The sequence below is a fragment of the Chaetodon auriga genome, chromosome 4 (assembly GCF_051107435.1).
Source record: "Chaetodon auriga isolate fChaAug3 chromosome 4, fChaAug3.hap1, whole genome shotgun sequence".
NCBI classification, from domain to species: domain Eukaryota; kingdom Metazoa; phylum Chordata; class Actinopteri; order Chaetodontiformes; family Chaetodontidae; genus Chaetodon; species Chaetodon auriga.
Genome location: NC_135077.1, coordinates 26,918,184 through 26,936,311, shown reverse-complemented (window position 1 = coordinate 26,936,311; position 18,128 = coordinate 26,918,184). Strand labels below are relative to the sequence as shown.

The 18,128-nt window shown below is 40.8% G+C and overlaps 1 protein-coding gene across 1 annotated transcript; it reads left to right on the top strand.

Annotated features, from left to right (window-relative positions):
* Positions 1 to 2,000: 2,000 nt before the first annotated feature.
* LOC143319871 (uncharacterized) lies at positions 2,001 to 9,552 on the top strand. The gene is made up of 2 exons (XM_076729116.1): positions 2,001 to 2,086; positions 8,374 to 9,552. The coding sequence occupies exon 2, from the start codon at positions 8,400 to 8,402 to the stop codon at positions 9,321 to 9,323; it is 924 nt and encodes a 307-aa protein (XP_076585231.1). The 5' UTR covers positions 2,001 to 2,086; positions 8,374 to 8,399; the 3' UTR covers positions 9,324 to 9,552.
* Positions 9,553 to 18,128: the final 8,576 nt, after the last annotated feature.

The window sequence follows — 18,128 nt, the reverse complement described above, 5'->3', positions numbered from 1 at the left end:
GTCTCTACACTTTATAGCCCTATGAGCAAATCACTGTGTGGGTCCCTGCATTGTAGCTGGAATAGTGTCTCCATGAAAGTCACAAGCCTGTTTTTTGAATTCCTTGCAGTGTATACAGCTACGCTCAATGCACACAGACGCACACTAATAAATCCAAGTCTATTTCAACAGAGCAGCATTCATCTGCTAAGTTTTTTTCACTCTCACTCTCACCTCACAGTCCACACAAGGGGGGAGGTTTATTCTCTTTTCACTTCATGGACTTTCAGAAAAATATCCACCTGCTTATTAATAGATCATACCATTTCTTGCTCATGTGCAATTCAAAATTTTCCATTGTGAAACTGAGCCACCCCTCTCAAGGCAATACTATTTTCATATTCTTTTAATATATAATGTACATATATATGGATATAGTTGATTTTATTTTGGATCCTATTTTGTTGTCTGTGTTCTTTTTCTACGTCTCCTTCTTACTCTTGCTGTCTGTAGCTACTTAATTTCCATAGGATCATTAAAGTTTTATCTTAACCTGTCCCATTTTATCTTAATTTAATCAATATCAAATTTATTTCTTTCACACACTTAGGAATAAACAGATGTCTTCCTAAGGGTTACACCCTCCCCCTGTGAAGGCTTGCACACTAATGTGTTCCCTCTCTGTGGCTGGAGCAACAGGAGCAGTGATCATTAAATAATGGACACACCATTTAATGAGTTGACTAATGCGGCACCAAGTGACTCCACTATCTCTCTTTGGGGATTTCCTAGTTGTTTTTTTGACCTTATCCTTTGTCTGCTGGAGTGCTTTACTGTCTCATCCATCTCTCCTGGTGACTTATTTGAATGTGTTGTGTCAAATTCAGCATCTATGTTCTCAGAAGAAAGTGGCTCAACTTCTCTAATGGGCAACCTGGATAGCACAGGAAATGTAACATCTCCTATGGGAGAGTCATTTCTGTCAGTGCAATATTCCTCCAGCATTTTGGGGTCTGAGGTGTTATGGTCACATGTGTTCATCACCCATACCATCATGTCTGTGGTACATGGCTCGGGAAAGGGAACAACACGTTTAGCATTGTCAAGCTCGGATGCATCATCTGCTGTCTGATCAACACTAGACAGCGCACTGGACAGAGATGGTTCCACAGTCACAAATCTGCAGGGAGCTTAATACAAGATACTTGATCAACTGCCCATGCAGGAAAAACAGAGATTTAAAAACCAGGACAGCTGAACATAGACACTGTATTCAGATCCAGAACCAACCTAAAGCAGTGCCAGTGCAAATCATCTGAAGTCCTCTCTGAGGCACATCTCCGAGAAGAGGAGGCGATACGTGTACCCTCCAACTTTTATATCCTTACTCTTTAAACTCTGACATTAAGAGGTCTGATCCATCCATTATCAATAATCACTTTGCTGACCCCAGCAGACATGATGAAGAATATGAAATTTATTTATAAGATTTATTTAAAGTAGAGCTTCTTGTTTTTATTACTTCACAGTCTTGACCATGAGACATATTTGTGCATATCAGTATCAAAATATAGTTTGTAGATTTTAAAGATGTACTTATATCTTTTTAAGGTTCCCCTTCTTCTAGCTTTATACTAATACTAATACTAATACTAATACTAATACTAATACTAATAATGTATTATTGATACTTTGATGATGAGTTTAATATCTGAGATCTACACTCTTGAATTGTAACTGATTTTTAAGCATTTTGACCTGATGAAGATCACACCTAATTCAGTTTTGACCAAATATACTATATGAATATGTAACTGTCAATTTTGATGTGATTAAGGTCAATGACTTAACAATCATCATTAAGAGAAAAAAGATGAATGGACATGAATGTGTATGATATGTTGTTTTCTCACACTGAGACCTTATCAGACCTCTCACTTTTTTGACAGCACTTGTTTCCCCACCCTCTCTCCGCCCCTTGCTTTTTACATGTCTTACACTCTCCTCACATCTTCATCCACAGCTTCACCTCCTTCACTTTCTCACTCTATTCTGTCATTTTTCATGCACTTCATCTCATAACTTGACTGCATCATCAGCTCAGTATGTAAGTAAACAGTTTCATTCTTCACTTAGATTTGTTTAGTTCTACATGTTCACACAAACTGAAACACATCTGTTGCGTTCTTTGCTGATGATGTTTATGTTTCCTGCTCCTTTCTTTCATCTCCTGTTTCTTGAAACCAGAATCCATCCACTTCTGTGTTTGCTTTCCATTATCCCTATTAATTAAGTATGCTATCTGGTCAGCCCTGTAATCTTCCCCTCGTTCACAAATTCTCTCTTTGTTCAAAAACATCTCTTTATCTCATCTACTTCCTTTCACAGCATATGACTGACTGAACCATGTGAATGAAAGTGAAATAGCTTGAGTTTTTCTGTATTAGTGTATAGACCACGAATGAGATGTCTGTAAGTCTTAAAAAAAATCAGTGAAAATGTAATTCAGGTCAAAGCAATGTCTTTATATCTAAATGAATTGAAATACATAAAAATATGATACAATCAGCAGTTTGAGTCATTATAAAATTGCTTGCTCGCCAAAAAAATGTACAGAAATTGCTTTGACCTCCTACCAGGATTACTGAACACATGGCCATAATTGTGTGTGTGTGTGTGTGTGTGTGTGTGTGTGTGTGTGTGTGTGTGTGTGTTCTGTGTTGGATACGATTTTGCAATTGTATTTTGTTGCCATTGACAGAGAAAGTGTTACATCATAGTTAACAGACTGTGCTTGTGTGCAATTCTACTGGAAAACTGCTTTCAAACAAAGACTCAAGGACAAAATATCTTCTAGAAACAGCAGTACTGATAGTTGTAGCTGTGACAGTGGCAGCAGTATGGGTAGCACCAATAATAATAGTACTAGCATTCGCAGTTTTAACTAATCAATTCTGAGAGGGGAGTCGCTTTATTCATTTTTTCAATTTTTGCAGTTTTCTTTAGCAAATTAAAGCTTTGAATCAACAAAATCATAACAAATGCAGTCATGCCTTAAAGGTTTACCCTAAAAATATGTTTGAGCCTCTCAAAGATATTAGATTTTTTGATTACCCTTCCATTTCCTGAATTTCTCTAAATACAGATCATATTGGTGTGGCTGTGGCTCAGGAGGTAGAGAGAAGGTCTGTGGTTGATCCCTGACTGCTGCAGTCTACATGGTCAAGTGACCTTGAGCAAGACACTGAACCCTAATGCCGTGTTTCCTGTGTGTGTGTGTGTGTGTGTGTGTGTGTGTGTGTGTGTGTGTGTGAGTGAATGGTTATCACTCCTGATGAGCAGGTGCCTCTGTCACCAGTGTATGAATGTGTGTGAATGGATGAATGCTGACTTGTGTTGTAAAATGCTTTGTGGTCAGTAAGAAAAAATCGATTTTGGACATTCTTACTGAAACATGTAACTCTTCTTGACCCGCTAATTTTGGTTTCTGTCTGTCAGCTGTTATCTGTTTGCTCATTGTATGCTTTTTGTTCAGTCTGTCTTGCTACTTGTTGTTGGTCTGTTTGTATATTTGTTGCATTACTTTTACTACATTACTACTTTTATTTTTGCTGATGTTGCTTCTCCCGTCCTGCTGCATGTGTGCGCTACTTTTGTTGTTGCTGTACTACCTGATGCTGTTATTTGTTAGCCACTTGCCCGTGGTTGTGTTTTATGCTATTGTCTTTTATGTAACGTTCGTTGTATGTGTTGCTGTTTCTTTTATCTTTTGATACCCCTCTAGGCCCTGTCCCCTTCTCCTCAAAAGGCTCTTGCCTTTTGCCAGGCCGCCATTGTAAATAAGAATGTGTCCTTAATGACTTGCCTGGTTAAATAAAGGTTAAATAAAAAAATAAATAAATAGAAAAGTACGATAAGGCATCATTCTATCAAAACAAAATATGCTCGATGATTTAATCTGCCTAAAATTCATACATTCATATATATAGTATACTTGTTAATTTTAAAAACTTCTCCAGTAGAATTTCAAAATGATTCAGTCACTTGTTGGTCAGTGGGATTAAAAAGGTTAAGACATATGACTGTGATATTAGGTTTGGAATCATATTAAAACATGTCTAAGATTTTCTAATAGTGTAATGGGTGAACGTGTAAGGTGCCTTTCTCCCTGTCATCTACAGAATAAGAAAGTGTTGATGCATCACAGTGGTGCAGTTGTGCCAGTTTGAAAACCCCTGCTTACTGGCAGTTGCATGGAAATGCAGAAAAGTTGCAGGTAGCTGCAAAACCTGATTTCCTGAGCGACACAGAGAGATGAGGCATACAGACTCAACCACATCCTGACCCCCTCGGTGCATGTGTGCGTGTTTTTACTGTTTCCTGCGTGTTTGTACCCTTGTTCTATTCCCTTTTGTGCTTGAGTGTTCTTTGCCGTTTAGATGGAACTGGCCTGTATATATATTATGTAACAAGGGCTTGTGAAATGCTCTAGGGAAATTGTATTCTGCCATAAATGCTACTATGATTGAAATTTGAGTGTCACAAATTGATAATATTCACGTATTGATCTATCTGTGGCATCACAGTCATTCTGAGAGAGTGACTCATATAAAAAGTGAGCTTTATTTTTCCACCATGCGCTTCATGGCCACCACCTGATCTTAACATCCTCCAAATCACTAGTGATGGTATGACATGGGGCTGCTTGATTTAGATAAACAGGGAATTAACTATTTACAAAGATTCTCACTAATAGCTGCAGTTTCTTCCTTTTCTTAAAATGGGACTTCACAGCTTTGGCCATTACTTAAAGGCTCAGAGGTCACATGGTCATGGTCATGTGCAATGAAACACATGGTGGAGTAATTTAAACATGCCTTAGAGCAGCGTTTCTCAACTGGTCTGGCTTCGAGACCCACCATCACCCCTAAATGACAAGTCACGACCCAAGCCTGACACAAATAGACAGCACGAATAGACGGCACAAACCCTTCAAAATAAAGGCACAGGATTTTTTTCTTAACATTTTTTCCTGGCCCGCAACCCACTAAAATGGGTCGGTCGTGACCCACCAGTTGAGAATCACTGTTCTAAACTAGTGGTTTTCAACTGGTCTGGCTTTGGGACCCAGGGGCAGGGCTTGTGAACAGGCAAGCCAGGCAGTTGCTTGGAGCCCCCGGCCACCAGGGGGGCCCTGGAAATTGGGCATTTATGTGTGCAAAAACCACATTTTTGCAGCACGCACGGGTGGGGTGGGGGCCCCAGGAATTTCTTGCTTGGAGCCCCAAGAGACCCTAGCAACGCCACTGTTGGGACCCACCATCACCCCTTAATGACAAGCTGTGACACAAATAGATGGCACTCCGTTGCATAAAAAATTCCCTTTAAAATAAAAATCACAGGACATTTTTTTTTTTTTTTGCCCAGGGAAACACCAGTTGAGAATCACTGCCTTAGAGCAATGAAATATACATATAATACGAGTAAAAGAAAAAAAGGGACAAAAATTTAAAAGATCAAGGATTACGAAAATGGGTGGGGCAGCTGTGGCTCAGGACGTAGAGTGGTCGTCGGCCAATCAGGAGGTCTGTGGTTCGATCCCTGGCCTCCGCAGTCCACATGCTGAAGTATCCTTGCCAAAATTCTGAAAATGTATAGTATATTGGGCCAGTGTGGGAGTGGGATGAGCAATTGACACCCCCTCCCCGTGTCATCTAAGTGTGTGAAGGTAGTGTGTGGTACCGGGGGGGCTGTGTTGTCTGTAGATCATCTGTATTTGGCAGATAAACAAACAACATAATCACCAGAATCGATTTAGGAATTGCTCATTTCTGCACGGACCCCGCATGCAGAAATGTAAATGGACTGGATTTATATGACAGTTTCTTTACATTTCAATTTTATGTTTATGTCACTCTCGGGAGTTCAGTGAATTCAAGCATGGTACTGTGATGGGATGCCACCTATACAACAAGTCCAGTCATGAAATTTCCTTGCATATATATATATATATAAGTGTAAGGGATTGGGAACGACAGCAACTCAGCCACAAAGTGGTAGGCCACGTAAAATGACGGCGCGGGGTCAGCAGATGCAAAGGTCGCCAACTTTCTGCAGAGTTCCTACAGACCTCCAAACTTCATGTGGCCTTCAGATTAGCTCAAGAACAGTGTGTAAAGAGCTTCATGGAATGGGTTTCCATGGCCGAACAGCTGCATCCAAGTCATACATCACCAAGTGCAATGCAAATCGTCAGATGCAGTGGTGTAAAGCACGTCGCCACTGGACGCATTGTGGTTTGTGGTTTAGGTACAAAAACCACTTGGTTAGGGTTAGGAGAAAAAATTTTTTGGCTAAAAATACCTGGTTTTGTTAGTGTTAGCTTACAAACACAGCTTGACAATGTCCCAACATCCATCCATTTTCTATACCAACTATCCCTTTCAGGGTTGCGGGGGCACTGGAGCCTATCCCAGCTGTCAACGGGCAAGAGGCGGGGTACACCCTGAACCGGTCGCCAGTCGATGGCACACATATAGTCATAGTCACATATAGTCCACATATAGAGACAGACAACCATTCACGTCTGTTCACGCTCACACTCACACCCAAGGACAATTTTTAGAGTCACCAATTAACCAAATGAGCATGTTTTTGCCCGGAAAGAACCCACGCATGCAAACTTCACATCCCCAACCCGGGGTTTGAACTGGCGACCTTCTTGCTGTGAGGCACGTGCACTACCTGCTGCGCCACTGTGCCGCCTACGTCCCAACATCTCCCCAAAAATATGATTATGTTGCCACAAACATGGCTGAAAAAAGTCCCAATGTCTCATTAAAAATATCATTTTTTTCACCACAAACACAGCTTGAAATGTAGTCTGCTGTTTGGCAGTCATCTCGCATAGCTGTCTGTCAGGTCACCACCATCCTGGTATTATTATGGGAAGCTAATGTAAGGTTGCTATGGTTATAGTACAGTAACATACACTGAAGACTGATGGTTGTTAAACCGTGAATGCTTGCTGTGTCCCATTTATGATTCTGGACACCCACCAGCTTATCAGAAGTTGGCATATTTTGTGGCCATTGTACAATATAAAGCTTGACACCAACGCTGTAATCAAAGTATGAGTGTGCACACAGCTACCAAAACCAAATGTGGCTCTGCAAAATCATGTGGGTGTTTACAACAGACATTGACAGTGACAGCAACGATGGCCATAACTGGAGAGCCAAAGAAAATAGTAATAGAACAAATCCAATGAAACAAAAAGAATTAACTTGCTGCTGAGACTCAAAAGTCAGGAGCAAAAGCAGTTTTTCAAAATCACTGGTGAGTAGGTCATCAGTTTATTCATTCGTATTTTTAAAAGAAATGTCTGCCAGTGTGCTTCAGCTTAATAGTTGCATTAAAAAGATAGGATTGAAAAAAATGGCGGGGGACAGAAGACCTGACGGAGGGGTAACCTGCTCTAATCTGGGGCAGTAAGGATTATCACTTGACTAGTAATGTGGATTGGAAAGGAAAAATTGCTCAGAAAATGGGATTTGGAGCAGGCGCTGAAGAGGTTGGCAATATAAAGCCATCACCAATGGATACAGTGCTCAACAGAAGAATCTAAAATCAGTTCTGCATTTCAAAATGAAACGTGACAGCTGGGTTTCTTGCATGTAAGGGCAACTTTGGAAAACAGGGCTGGGCTTTAAAGGGGATGTACAGCTCCATACCACTGGTGTGATAATGACAAAGGATGTTGTTTAATTCATAGCCAGGTTGAAAGTTTGCATGCAACAGAATGGTGACATACATTTTATTAGATCCAGGTTTAGAATGCCTCCTGGTTGATACAACCAACACTCACAGTCCTCTATGCATTCTGATCTGACATGAGTTCAGTAATCGCATGTGCAATTGGTGCATTACTCCTCCTAACAGATAAATGAGCAGACACAGGAAACACTGGAAAATCATTAAGGTTTAAATAAAATGTACCCATAAAAACTGTGCTTCATGAAAACAAAAATGTGGCACTAATTCAGAATATGCATTTTAAATATTCACCTACAGACTTTAGTTAATATAAAACCATGCATATCAGCATGTCCATGTGTTAAGTATATTTCTGTATAATCTACAGGTTCATTCAAAAATGTTCATGTATTTTGAAACTGTCGGTGACAACATCATCCTTTTGTTGTATTTTCTTAAATCTTTTATTCTGTATCCTCTTTGTATTTTCTGTGTTGCTGCTCATCCTCTCTATGCAGTGTGCCCCCTTTTCAGAACTGCGCTTCATATTATTGTCTAATAATAAGAATCATATGTGTCTTTATAGCATGCAGCTATTACTCTAATTGGTATTTCTGTCTTGTTGTTTTGTTTTTGTAGTACTTTTACTGACCAATACAGTCACCATGAGGACCGGGGCCATCCTAATTCTGATTTTATTCATCTCAACTCTCCTCATTCCTGCATATTCTGCTAATAATCAAACAAACCACAGCCAGATCACTACCCTTGCTCCAGAAGATGAATCAGGTCCTGCCACTGCCTGGACTCAGTCTCCCATGACAGAGACAAAGAAAGGGACAGTGGAAAATGTCACCACACAGAATGACACCACCCCTGAGTCAACAACCGCAGCTCTGCCATCATCCACGCATCCAAGCAAACGACCTGACCAGTTTTCCCCCACAGTAGTGACCAAAAACACAACCGTCTCCACAACCAGTAGTTCCAAGTTCATGCTTTTTGTGATTCTATTGGCCATTGTGGTGTTGATGCTGTTCGCAGGATGCCTCCATGCCATGAGGGACCGGGACTCAAGTCAAGACAGCTCTGTCTCCAGATTCCTAGTGGGTGTGAGGAAGAGGCTGAGGGATGCAATCGGTTACCTGGAGGACAGACTGGGGCTTTGCCTTTGGCCAGTGGGGATGACAGGAGGGGAGGATGATGAGGAGGAGGAGGAGGGAGAGGGAAAACTGGAAGAAGAAGGAGGACAAAGAAGAGACAACAGAGGAGAAGGAGGTAGTCGTGGAGTGAAGAATGACGAGAAAGTGGAACAAAAGGAGGAAGACAGCAGTGATTCAAGTGACAACTCCAGTATTGAGGGTGACAACCTAAGAGAGATGGCACTGAGCAGACAGGAGGAAGAGGAGAAGAAGCAAATTGAGAATGAGGATGGGGATGAAACAAGTAGTGAGAGTGAGGGAGACCTAAGTGCTGTGGAAGGACAGAGCAGTGGAGATAAAAAGGGGGGTTCGGAAGAGATAGCACTAGTCAACCCTCTGCAGGAGAATGACCAAAGGGCAGATTTATGTGATGTCACTGTTCTGTAGTGATCAAAAGCATTATTGGAAGCAGGAGAGAAATATGCCAGGAATACACTGTACTGTGAGTGAATTTACTGATCAGGGATCAGATTTAGAGGGAGAATGAACAAAGGTTAATGGTTTTGAATACTATACAGCCTTCCTCATGTATTTGAACAGGAGGTATAATAGTGATAGATCGTTTATGTATGTTTCATTTTGTAAATCAGAAAATGTTGTCAATTCTAATGTGTGGGAAATACAGTCAGTGTGTTTGATGATCGTCAAATAAACGGTTGAAATTTCCTCCAGTGTCGTAATTAAGATTGAACAAAAAGTTTTCAGTGCAGAGTTTATTCTGGCACCTGATTTTGACTCATTAGTCTTTTGCTTCTAGTCAACAAAAGTCATTTGAGTCTTGTTAGTCAAGTTTCCCATAGTGAAATTGTAGCTCTCCATGTTATTTAGTGTTTATTTATTTTTTATTTTATTTTGAATAACATAATATTAAATATTTGATATAGTAGACTTTACAAATGATAATGGTAGTCTAATATTTTTTTTATTTGTCATGGATGGATTATTAATACACATGATAACATTAGATAATATTCACTCATACATGCAGTAGGTATTTTACAAGCTGTATTTTTACAATACTTTTATGTTCTATTTTGTGACTCAGTCCGGAGTACAAAATAAATATTTCTGAGCATTATAAGAGACAAAACTTGAGCAATGTGTGCCATCAAGAAGTGGAGCCACTCTGGAAAAGCATGGTAAGAGACAGGCACATGTCCTCAGCTTCAGATTTCCATGCAAATCATATGTTTTAAACACTCGGTGATTGTACCTGAAATATTCTTGGGACACCTGCATCAGTCACCAAAACATTAAACCAGCAATGGCAAGTGAAGAACTTCACCGTGAGCCCTGTGGCCATGTCCACAGTGCAGACTTGTCCATGTGTATCAGAAGTAGAGCCTAATAAGTTCAGATTTAACTACATTCCAAAATAATCATAAGTATATTAAGTCTCCATTCTGATCAGAGACATTCTGCCCCAGATTCATGGTCTTGTTCAGTTGATGGTGCCAAAAGTTCATTATCAACTGCCATGAAAATCCAAAGAGGAAGAATAGGTGCATCACTCTCATCAATTACGTGCTCACAGTAGTGTTTTGTAGCTGGGAATCCAGCAAGAACACTATCAAGTAGAAATCCATTGACCAGTGAAAATGAATGGAAGAGGAAAGGGAAGAAAAGGACTGGTAAACAAGGCGTCTAGTGTGACCATTAAGTTGTCTGTGATAATGTCACTTACATACTGCAACTCTGTATTCCTGGAGTGGAGCTGCAGCCCTCTAAGACCATCACTAGCAGGTTCATCCATGCAGCACTGAGGACATCTTCTGTCTGGTGATCTCCACCAGCTGTGTACAGGAGTGCAAGAATCTTATTCCGTAGACGATCTAGTCTCCCCTCCCTTTCCCCATTGTGCTCCTGTGTTTTTCCTGTCCTGTTGTCTCCTGTCTGTCTCTCTCCTGTCTGTCATCGCAGGGCATGGCCGACAGGTTGGGCCCAGCCTCCTCTTCTCCTGAGCACAGCTGTGCTCAATCAAGCAATCAAGACTCACCTGCCTGCACTGTATATAAGCACCAGGGTTTCAACCAGTATTCTTCTGCCTTGCTGTGTGGTAATGACTAAACCAGAGAACTGCTACACGTCAGTATTTTTGCCTTGTCTGCTACCTGCTTATCTGATCTGCTTTTTCCTGTCTGTGCTCAGGTGCCTGTTCCTCACCTGTTGTCCTCCATGCCCTGTCTGTCTGCTCTCACCGAAGAACCTGGATCTGTCGCTACTCAGCAACATTGAAATCTGCTTCATCTGGACTCATCTTTTGCATAATCCCTTGAAATGTTAAACTTTTTTCTGCCTCCTGTCTCTTCTGCTTGAAACTGGTATTTTGGGTCCTGTAACCTCTGCTCAAACATAACATTCTGTGGATGAAGCACTGGACATTTTGGATCCTGCTGTTTTGGGTTGGAGCTAGAAAGAAAGAAAGAAAATTCTGTCACTGGGACCAGTGCTGAGATCTGGCGACAGAATTAAACACACTGAGCATCACCACTGAGACAGGATGCTCCAGCAGTGGGAGGTTAGCGGAGGCTCCTTCCATGGTGTGGAGTATCAGATATTTGCAGCCCCTTCAAAGATAGACCACCATCCAGGCCTCCTCCTGTTTCCATTTATTCATCCTCAAACTGTGCTAATTAGGCCACACAACATCTTAGCTAACCTGTCCATTAGCAAACACATTTAACCCTCTGGGGTCGGCGATTCTGCTGGTGATATAAAAGAAATTTTCTAGTTTTTGTTGTAGAAAAAAAAGAACATCCTTTTTTCTTCAACAGTCTTCTTTAAAATGTATTTAGGAATTGATTTTGTAGAGCCACTGTATGTGAGGAGAATAAAAACATGCACATGTCAGTCGATCAGAAAGCAGCTCTTGAAAATAGAGCGATTCATATGAGAGCAGGATGATAACTCAGCAGCCCTTATTGGGTCATTATGTGTACCTGTCAACACTGGGATTTGAAAATAAGGGAAGTTTTCCAGCGCCCCTCCCTAAGCTGTCTCACTACCCTTACCACTGTCCACATACCCCTTACATTTAGACAAAGAGACTGTGCTGTCCTGAGTGAGTGACTTCTCATCAACAGATGTTACAGCTAATGTTTGACATATCCGGGCTCTTTCAGAAAAGTTAAAAAGACAAAACATTCACCAGAAGACATTTCATCAGGAGGACAGTGGGAGACTACTACAGAACAACTACAGAAGAATCCCAGAAAAAACTGCACTTTTTCAATTTTAAATGATAACAGCTTCCAAAACACTCCAGAGCACAAATACATGCACAAAGACAAGAGTTAACAAAAGAAATGTTAAAAATAGCACACACACATTCACACACGCGGGTAGGCAGGGAGAGCATGCAGTGGATGGAAAATGGGGGTTTTCCCCACAGAGTTTCAAACCCACAGGCAGCTCAAAGCAAGAAGCAACACACACTGAAACTAAAGCAACACTTATTTCAAAGTTTCTAAAGAGAATCTGCCACCTCACCATGCTCATCACACTGTTCTGAACTGATCCGAAGTGAGACTGCTTGTCCCACTTTGAATCATGCACCTTTAAGGCAAGGGAGTATCTTTCTCTTTTTCTGTTCTTTTTTAACTGTAGAATACTTCTCTTCTTTTTCTTAGGTAAATTCCTTTGTGGACTTTATTTTCTAAGCTTAGAGAAACCCAAACAACAGAAACAAAATGAAGAATCTTCAACCACAAGTGTGCTTTAAAATTTCTACCCACACAGTTTTAGAATATGCAAGAAAAGGAAATATCATATAATTCAACAAGCCAGTTAATTCCCTATGATTCTTAAAATTATGCTCAATTACTTCTCTGGAAAGGCGAATCACAGACATTTGGCTTATCAATAACTCCACCTCAAAATCTGGCCAATTGCCACAAAGTTTGTTCTAAACACGCAGTGATCTCATATTCCTTAACACACAAACATACACACACACACACACACAGGACACACAGGCCCCCTATCCTGTACTTATACTTCAGAGAAAGTATTTTCTATCTGGCCTGTGGAGCCTTTTTTCCAAGCCACTGACAAGCAGAAAATAGTTGAACATCATGTTGGACGTTTGTTCTGCCTGGGTCATGTAGTATCTGCTCTTCTGCAGGAAACTCTTACCTCCTGGGCTTGAGGAATCTTTCCACCCGTATATAATGTAAACCTTTAACATAAACGTTGAGAGGCCATGACCGTATTAGGCAGTCTTTTATTTTGCAGTATATGCTCTGCCATAACCATATTAGGTCTTCTTCAACCCTTCTGTGTTAGTTGTATGAACACAACTCCCCTATATAATTCATGTCTGAGATGCTGTATGTGTGTGTTGATTCTATCGGCTGAAACCACCCAGACATAGCATGCTGTCTAGATGCTGTACTTGCTTTAATAAACCTTTTTATATATGAACAAGACAGTATCGGCGGAGAACTTCTTCATCATCTTCACTTCATTGCTGCATCATTTATACACAACAGTCACGCCAGCAAGACGGATTGTAATATTAGAGATTTAATTTCCACTAACGTTTGATTTATGTCCGTGTGCGTATCCATGTGCTATCTATGTTGTGAATCGCGTGTGTGCGTGCGGCGTGCCTCTATGTGGTGTGTGTGTGTGTGTGTGTGTGTGTGTGTGTAGTAAATAGGCGCAGCCAGGATGTCTAAAAAAAAGAAAAGTGGACATTAGAGACTTCTTTAGAAGTCAAAGTGTAAGTGGTGCAGGCCACCCAAACGCCTAGCTGGTGAAGCTCCAGCACATGCCCCAGCAGCCTCTGTTGACTACTTCAGAAGGGAGTTCTTCCAGATGCTTGACACAGCAGATGTGCAATTCAGAGAGCGGTTTCATCAAGCAAGCCTTGAAGTTCTTCAGAAATTGGAGAATGTGCTTGTAACCGGAAAAAGTGATGCCATTGTGGACCAGTATCCAGAGATTAACAGGAGGATGTTGGATGTGCAGTTAGCCATGTTCAAATCAAAAAACACCTACATATCAAGCACAGAAGCTGCAGACACCCTGAGAGGCATGCTGCCTGAAGTCAGAGGTCTTTTTGATCAGGTGGAGGTCCTTGTGAGGCTGTTGTTGGTTGTTCCAACATCGTCAGCTGAAGGTGAGAGGAGTTTCAGCGCACTGAGGAGGTTAAAGACCTGGCTTCGCAACTGCATGAAGCAGAAACGCCTGAACAATGTGCCAGTTTGTCACATACACCAAGAAAGGGTTGACGCTTTGGACAGGAAAAAACCCTGCCAGGAATTTATCTCTGCCAGTGATCGAAGACAACATGTGTTTGGAAGCTTTGGATGAGTTGATTATGTTGACCTTTCTGTGGTCTTTGGGCAAATTGACCCTTGTTCACTTTTCATTTGTCAAAAAGAGGATTTAAAGAGGGTATAATTGTTAACACTCATTTCAAATCAAATTGATGGTCACTACTGAATGATGGACATTTTATTCAATTTCTCCCCACCTGTGATATTCCTAGGTCAGTTTGACCTGCCCACCACTGGGTGGTGCTATTAAAATGAGGTCTGTTTACCATATATTCCAAAAATAAGTGTAAAATTGGTATTACTCAGTTGGAGTGAAGTTGACTAACAATGTGGCACACAGAATTGGGTGATAATATTTTGCTACATGCTTTACAACCAGTCAAACCAAAAAAGGGAGCAGTAAACTTAAAAGTAACAATAGAAAACTGGAAAAACTGCTAGAAAACACAGTAAACTGAAAGGGTTGGAGTTTTATTAAAAATACTTGTGTCCCCCCCACCTCTAAAATCAAAATTTCGTCCATGCTCTAAGCGAAATGACAAACAATAATTTCACTTCCACATTTTTTTGGAACCACCCATCTGACTTCACCCACAGGTTTCTGAAGAGCCATTGAGAAGATCAGTGACAGTGGCTTCAGCCATCTTGACAGTACCTGACTCACAGCTAATCCCAGAAAGGACAACGAGATGGAGCATAGGTGGAGCAGAGGCCAGCCAAATGAAGCCTGGTTACTGGAATGTAGCGGTTAGCTGTCACTCAGAGCGGCTATCCCAGAATTATTCATAGCTTTAAGCCTTAGCATCCAGGCTGTAAACGTGTTTATTTCTGCTGTAAAGTTGACATATTAATATGGGGAGTGACTTGCTTTTGGAGCCAGCGTCAAGTGTTTCAATCCCAGTTGGAAGCAGTTGGAACCACCAAATACATCTGTCCTCCCTGGTCTTATTCCACACATCTGGTCAGAATCAGAATCAGAATCAGAAAAAGCTTTATTGCCATGTACGCTTTTACACATACTAGGAATTTTTTCTGGTGAAGATTGGTGTCCTGAAGTATTGCAACAAGTGTCCTAAAGCCTTTCAGGTAGCATTAGTACAGCTCTGACATTAAAATGAAGCTGATGATGATGTGAATCTAATGTATTATAACATTATCAAAAACATTTCAGTTATAAATCATCTGTGTTGACTTTTTATTGCAACAAATAGTCTTTTTAAACAATATCAAGTCAGTATTAAAATTTTGGAGTTAATTCCACAAGTTTTGTGAGATGGAGTGAGTCATTCTGGAGAAAGATTGTTGATATTGCGACCTCTCCTTCCTCATAATACAATCACATAATGTTAGCATGCCAGATTTACTCTTGCTCCCCCATCTGTTAGAGCACCAACACCACCTGCTGCTGGTTGAATTTCAAGAGATACAACTGTCTACAAAAAACAAATTCTTTAAAAAAAATACATACACATAACAAACTGCCAGTGGGCCGTGAGAAGATGTTTGCTGAATTTCATCTTTCATCTTCCAGAATGACTCAGCCTACTTTGAAATACACAGCCAGGTTATTATAAAATTTCGAAGGTCATTTACAACCATTTATGCCACATTTGAGAAGACACTAAGCTTCTGAAGTCATATACATATTTGAAGTCCAGACATGAATAAACACATCTGCTCTGGGCTTCAACAAACTCTGATTGGAGGATAGATAAGACAGATGACACCTTAACTGACCTCAAATCAGCTGTAAAATGAAGTACAAACAATAAAGTGGATGTAATGGAGTTAAATACCATCTAATAGGGCCAATGTTAATGAATCAATATTCCTGTCAATGTGCCAGCACCCAGAAATCATGTATATCCTCTGAAATTCATCTCATGTACTTTGCTTCTTCACATTGTGGCTTTAAGAATCTCCCACATTAGAGAAAACTGTCACACTGCAAAACAACAAATCATTTATCAAAGTAAATAAGATCCTTAGAAACAAGAAATGTTTACTTTGTCAACATATATATTTATTTTTCTACTTGCTATCAACAGAGACAAAAGGACAAACTTATCAGTGTGCTTGTTCTTGTATTACCAGAAAGATAAAGTGAGAAAGTATGTGACTGTAAACATTCAATCTATTGCAGTAAATGGTCCCCGCAGTCAGCAACTTAGTAGTTGTTGATCCAAGCAGTCAGTGATGAACATCCTCTGTGCTCAGTGCTCTAGCAGTAATTGAGTTTAAATGAACAGATGAATGGATGTCCGAAGTGACAGCGTTCACTGGTCCAGCCTCGAGTGTCTGCACCAGAACAAAGATCAACAGCAATGTAGAAAGTTAGTCACCGATGATTCTCATGGAGGACCATGTTATCCATCTCAATTACAATTACAATTTCACTTGGCAGACACTTTAATCCAAAGTGACATACATATGAATTCACACACGTCCAGCACCGGGGGCAGTATTGGGGTTCAGTATCTTGCCCAAGGATACTTTGGTATGTAGACTACAGAGGCCAGGGATCGAGCCACAGACCTCCTGATTGTTGGATAACCGCTCTACCTCCTGAGCCACAGCGAACCCCTACAGGTGTCTCATACAAGTGTTCGAGAAGACTGAATATCTTCCTGCCTGTGTGTCTGTGTGTTTTAATGACGAAAAACAGAAGCCTCCCATCGTTCATCCTGCACCCCCTGTATATCATCTGTTGTATGCAGCTGAGGAACAGTCCTTTCAGAGCAGCTATCAAAGGCTAAATGTCAGCATCTTTACCTCACATTATGCACATAATTCAAAGTTAGCCTGGAAGTATATTCACATCCTTCCCCTCATTGTGAGGTCTTACCTTGGCTGTTCAAGTAGAGACAGTCGTAGCTGCTACTGCTGCTATGGGAATACCAGTTGTTGTAGTCGAACGGTGTGCTATCATCCCACCTCCAGTAGCCCTGCAGAGGAGATAGTCGACTTAGTAAGAGCTTATTACAACACTGTGGAAAATTATCTTTTTGAAAAGTCAGAAATCAGAATCAGAATCAGAAAAAGCTTTATTGCCAAGTACGATTTTACACATACAAGGAATTTGTTGTGGTGAAATTTGTCTGTATGTTAATCTCATTTCTGACCTGGAATCTGTATCCACCTATCCAGGCTGTTAAGAAACCAGCCCTCCAGGTCAGCTGCTTCAGGAAATTGTATTCCAATAAACTGTGGGCTGACGCCAGGCTCGAACCCAAACTCTCACAGAGAAACTGGACAGAGAGCGAGAGAGGACACACAAGCAAAGACATGAACAGACAGGTGAAACATCAGACACAGATATGAGTGTCGAGTCCGTAGTGTGGGACACACGCTGAAGCCTGATCAGCCTGCAGCGGGCCACCTTGGAGAGGGCTTTTGGTGACGGCAAAGATTTAATTTATTCACTGTTATGTCTGGATGAAAACCTTCTTAGAGTATGGCAGGGCTTTTCTTCCAGCATCTCCACAAATGCTGATTACATTTTCTATAATTAAATATATATTTGTAAATTTTCATATTTTTAATACATAAAATGATTGTACATTTTGCTTTTCATGTGTGCACTGTGTCTTTCCCCTACATGCAGTCCATTAAATGCTATTTAACAAAGAAGCAGAAATAACAATAGAGGCCTGTTCCAAACAGGCACATTTTGAACAGGCGCTAGTAACTACAAATAAATATCAGTGTCTCTGGTGCTTCACAGCAGATCAACCAGTGAACCACAAACTGCAGCAGTGAAAGTGGTTGTGGTTGCACTTGGATTGAAGGAACAGTCCCACATTTGCTGTTTTAGGCTAGTGATTTCCCCCTACTTCCTGTCTTTGCGCTAAGCTAGGTTAAAGACATCCTGGACATATAGGGATAAACCCAACGTTTCTTCTCATCTCTT

Excerpts from the sequence above, each read along its gene's own strand:
- LOC143319871 (XM_076729116.1), top strand. The coding sequence starts at position 8,400 with ATGAGGACCGGGGCCATCCTAATTCTGATTTTATTCATCTCAACTCTC.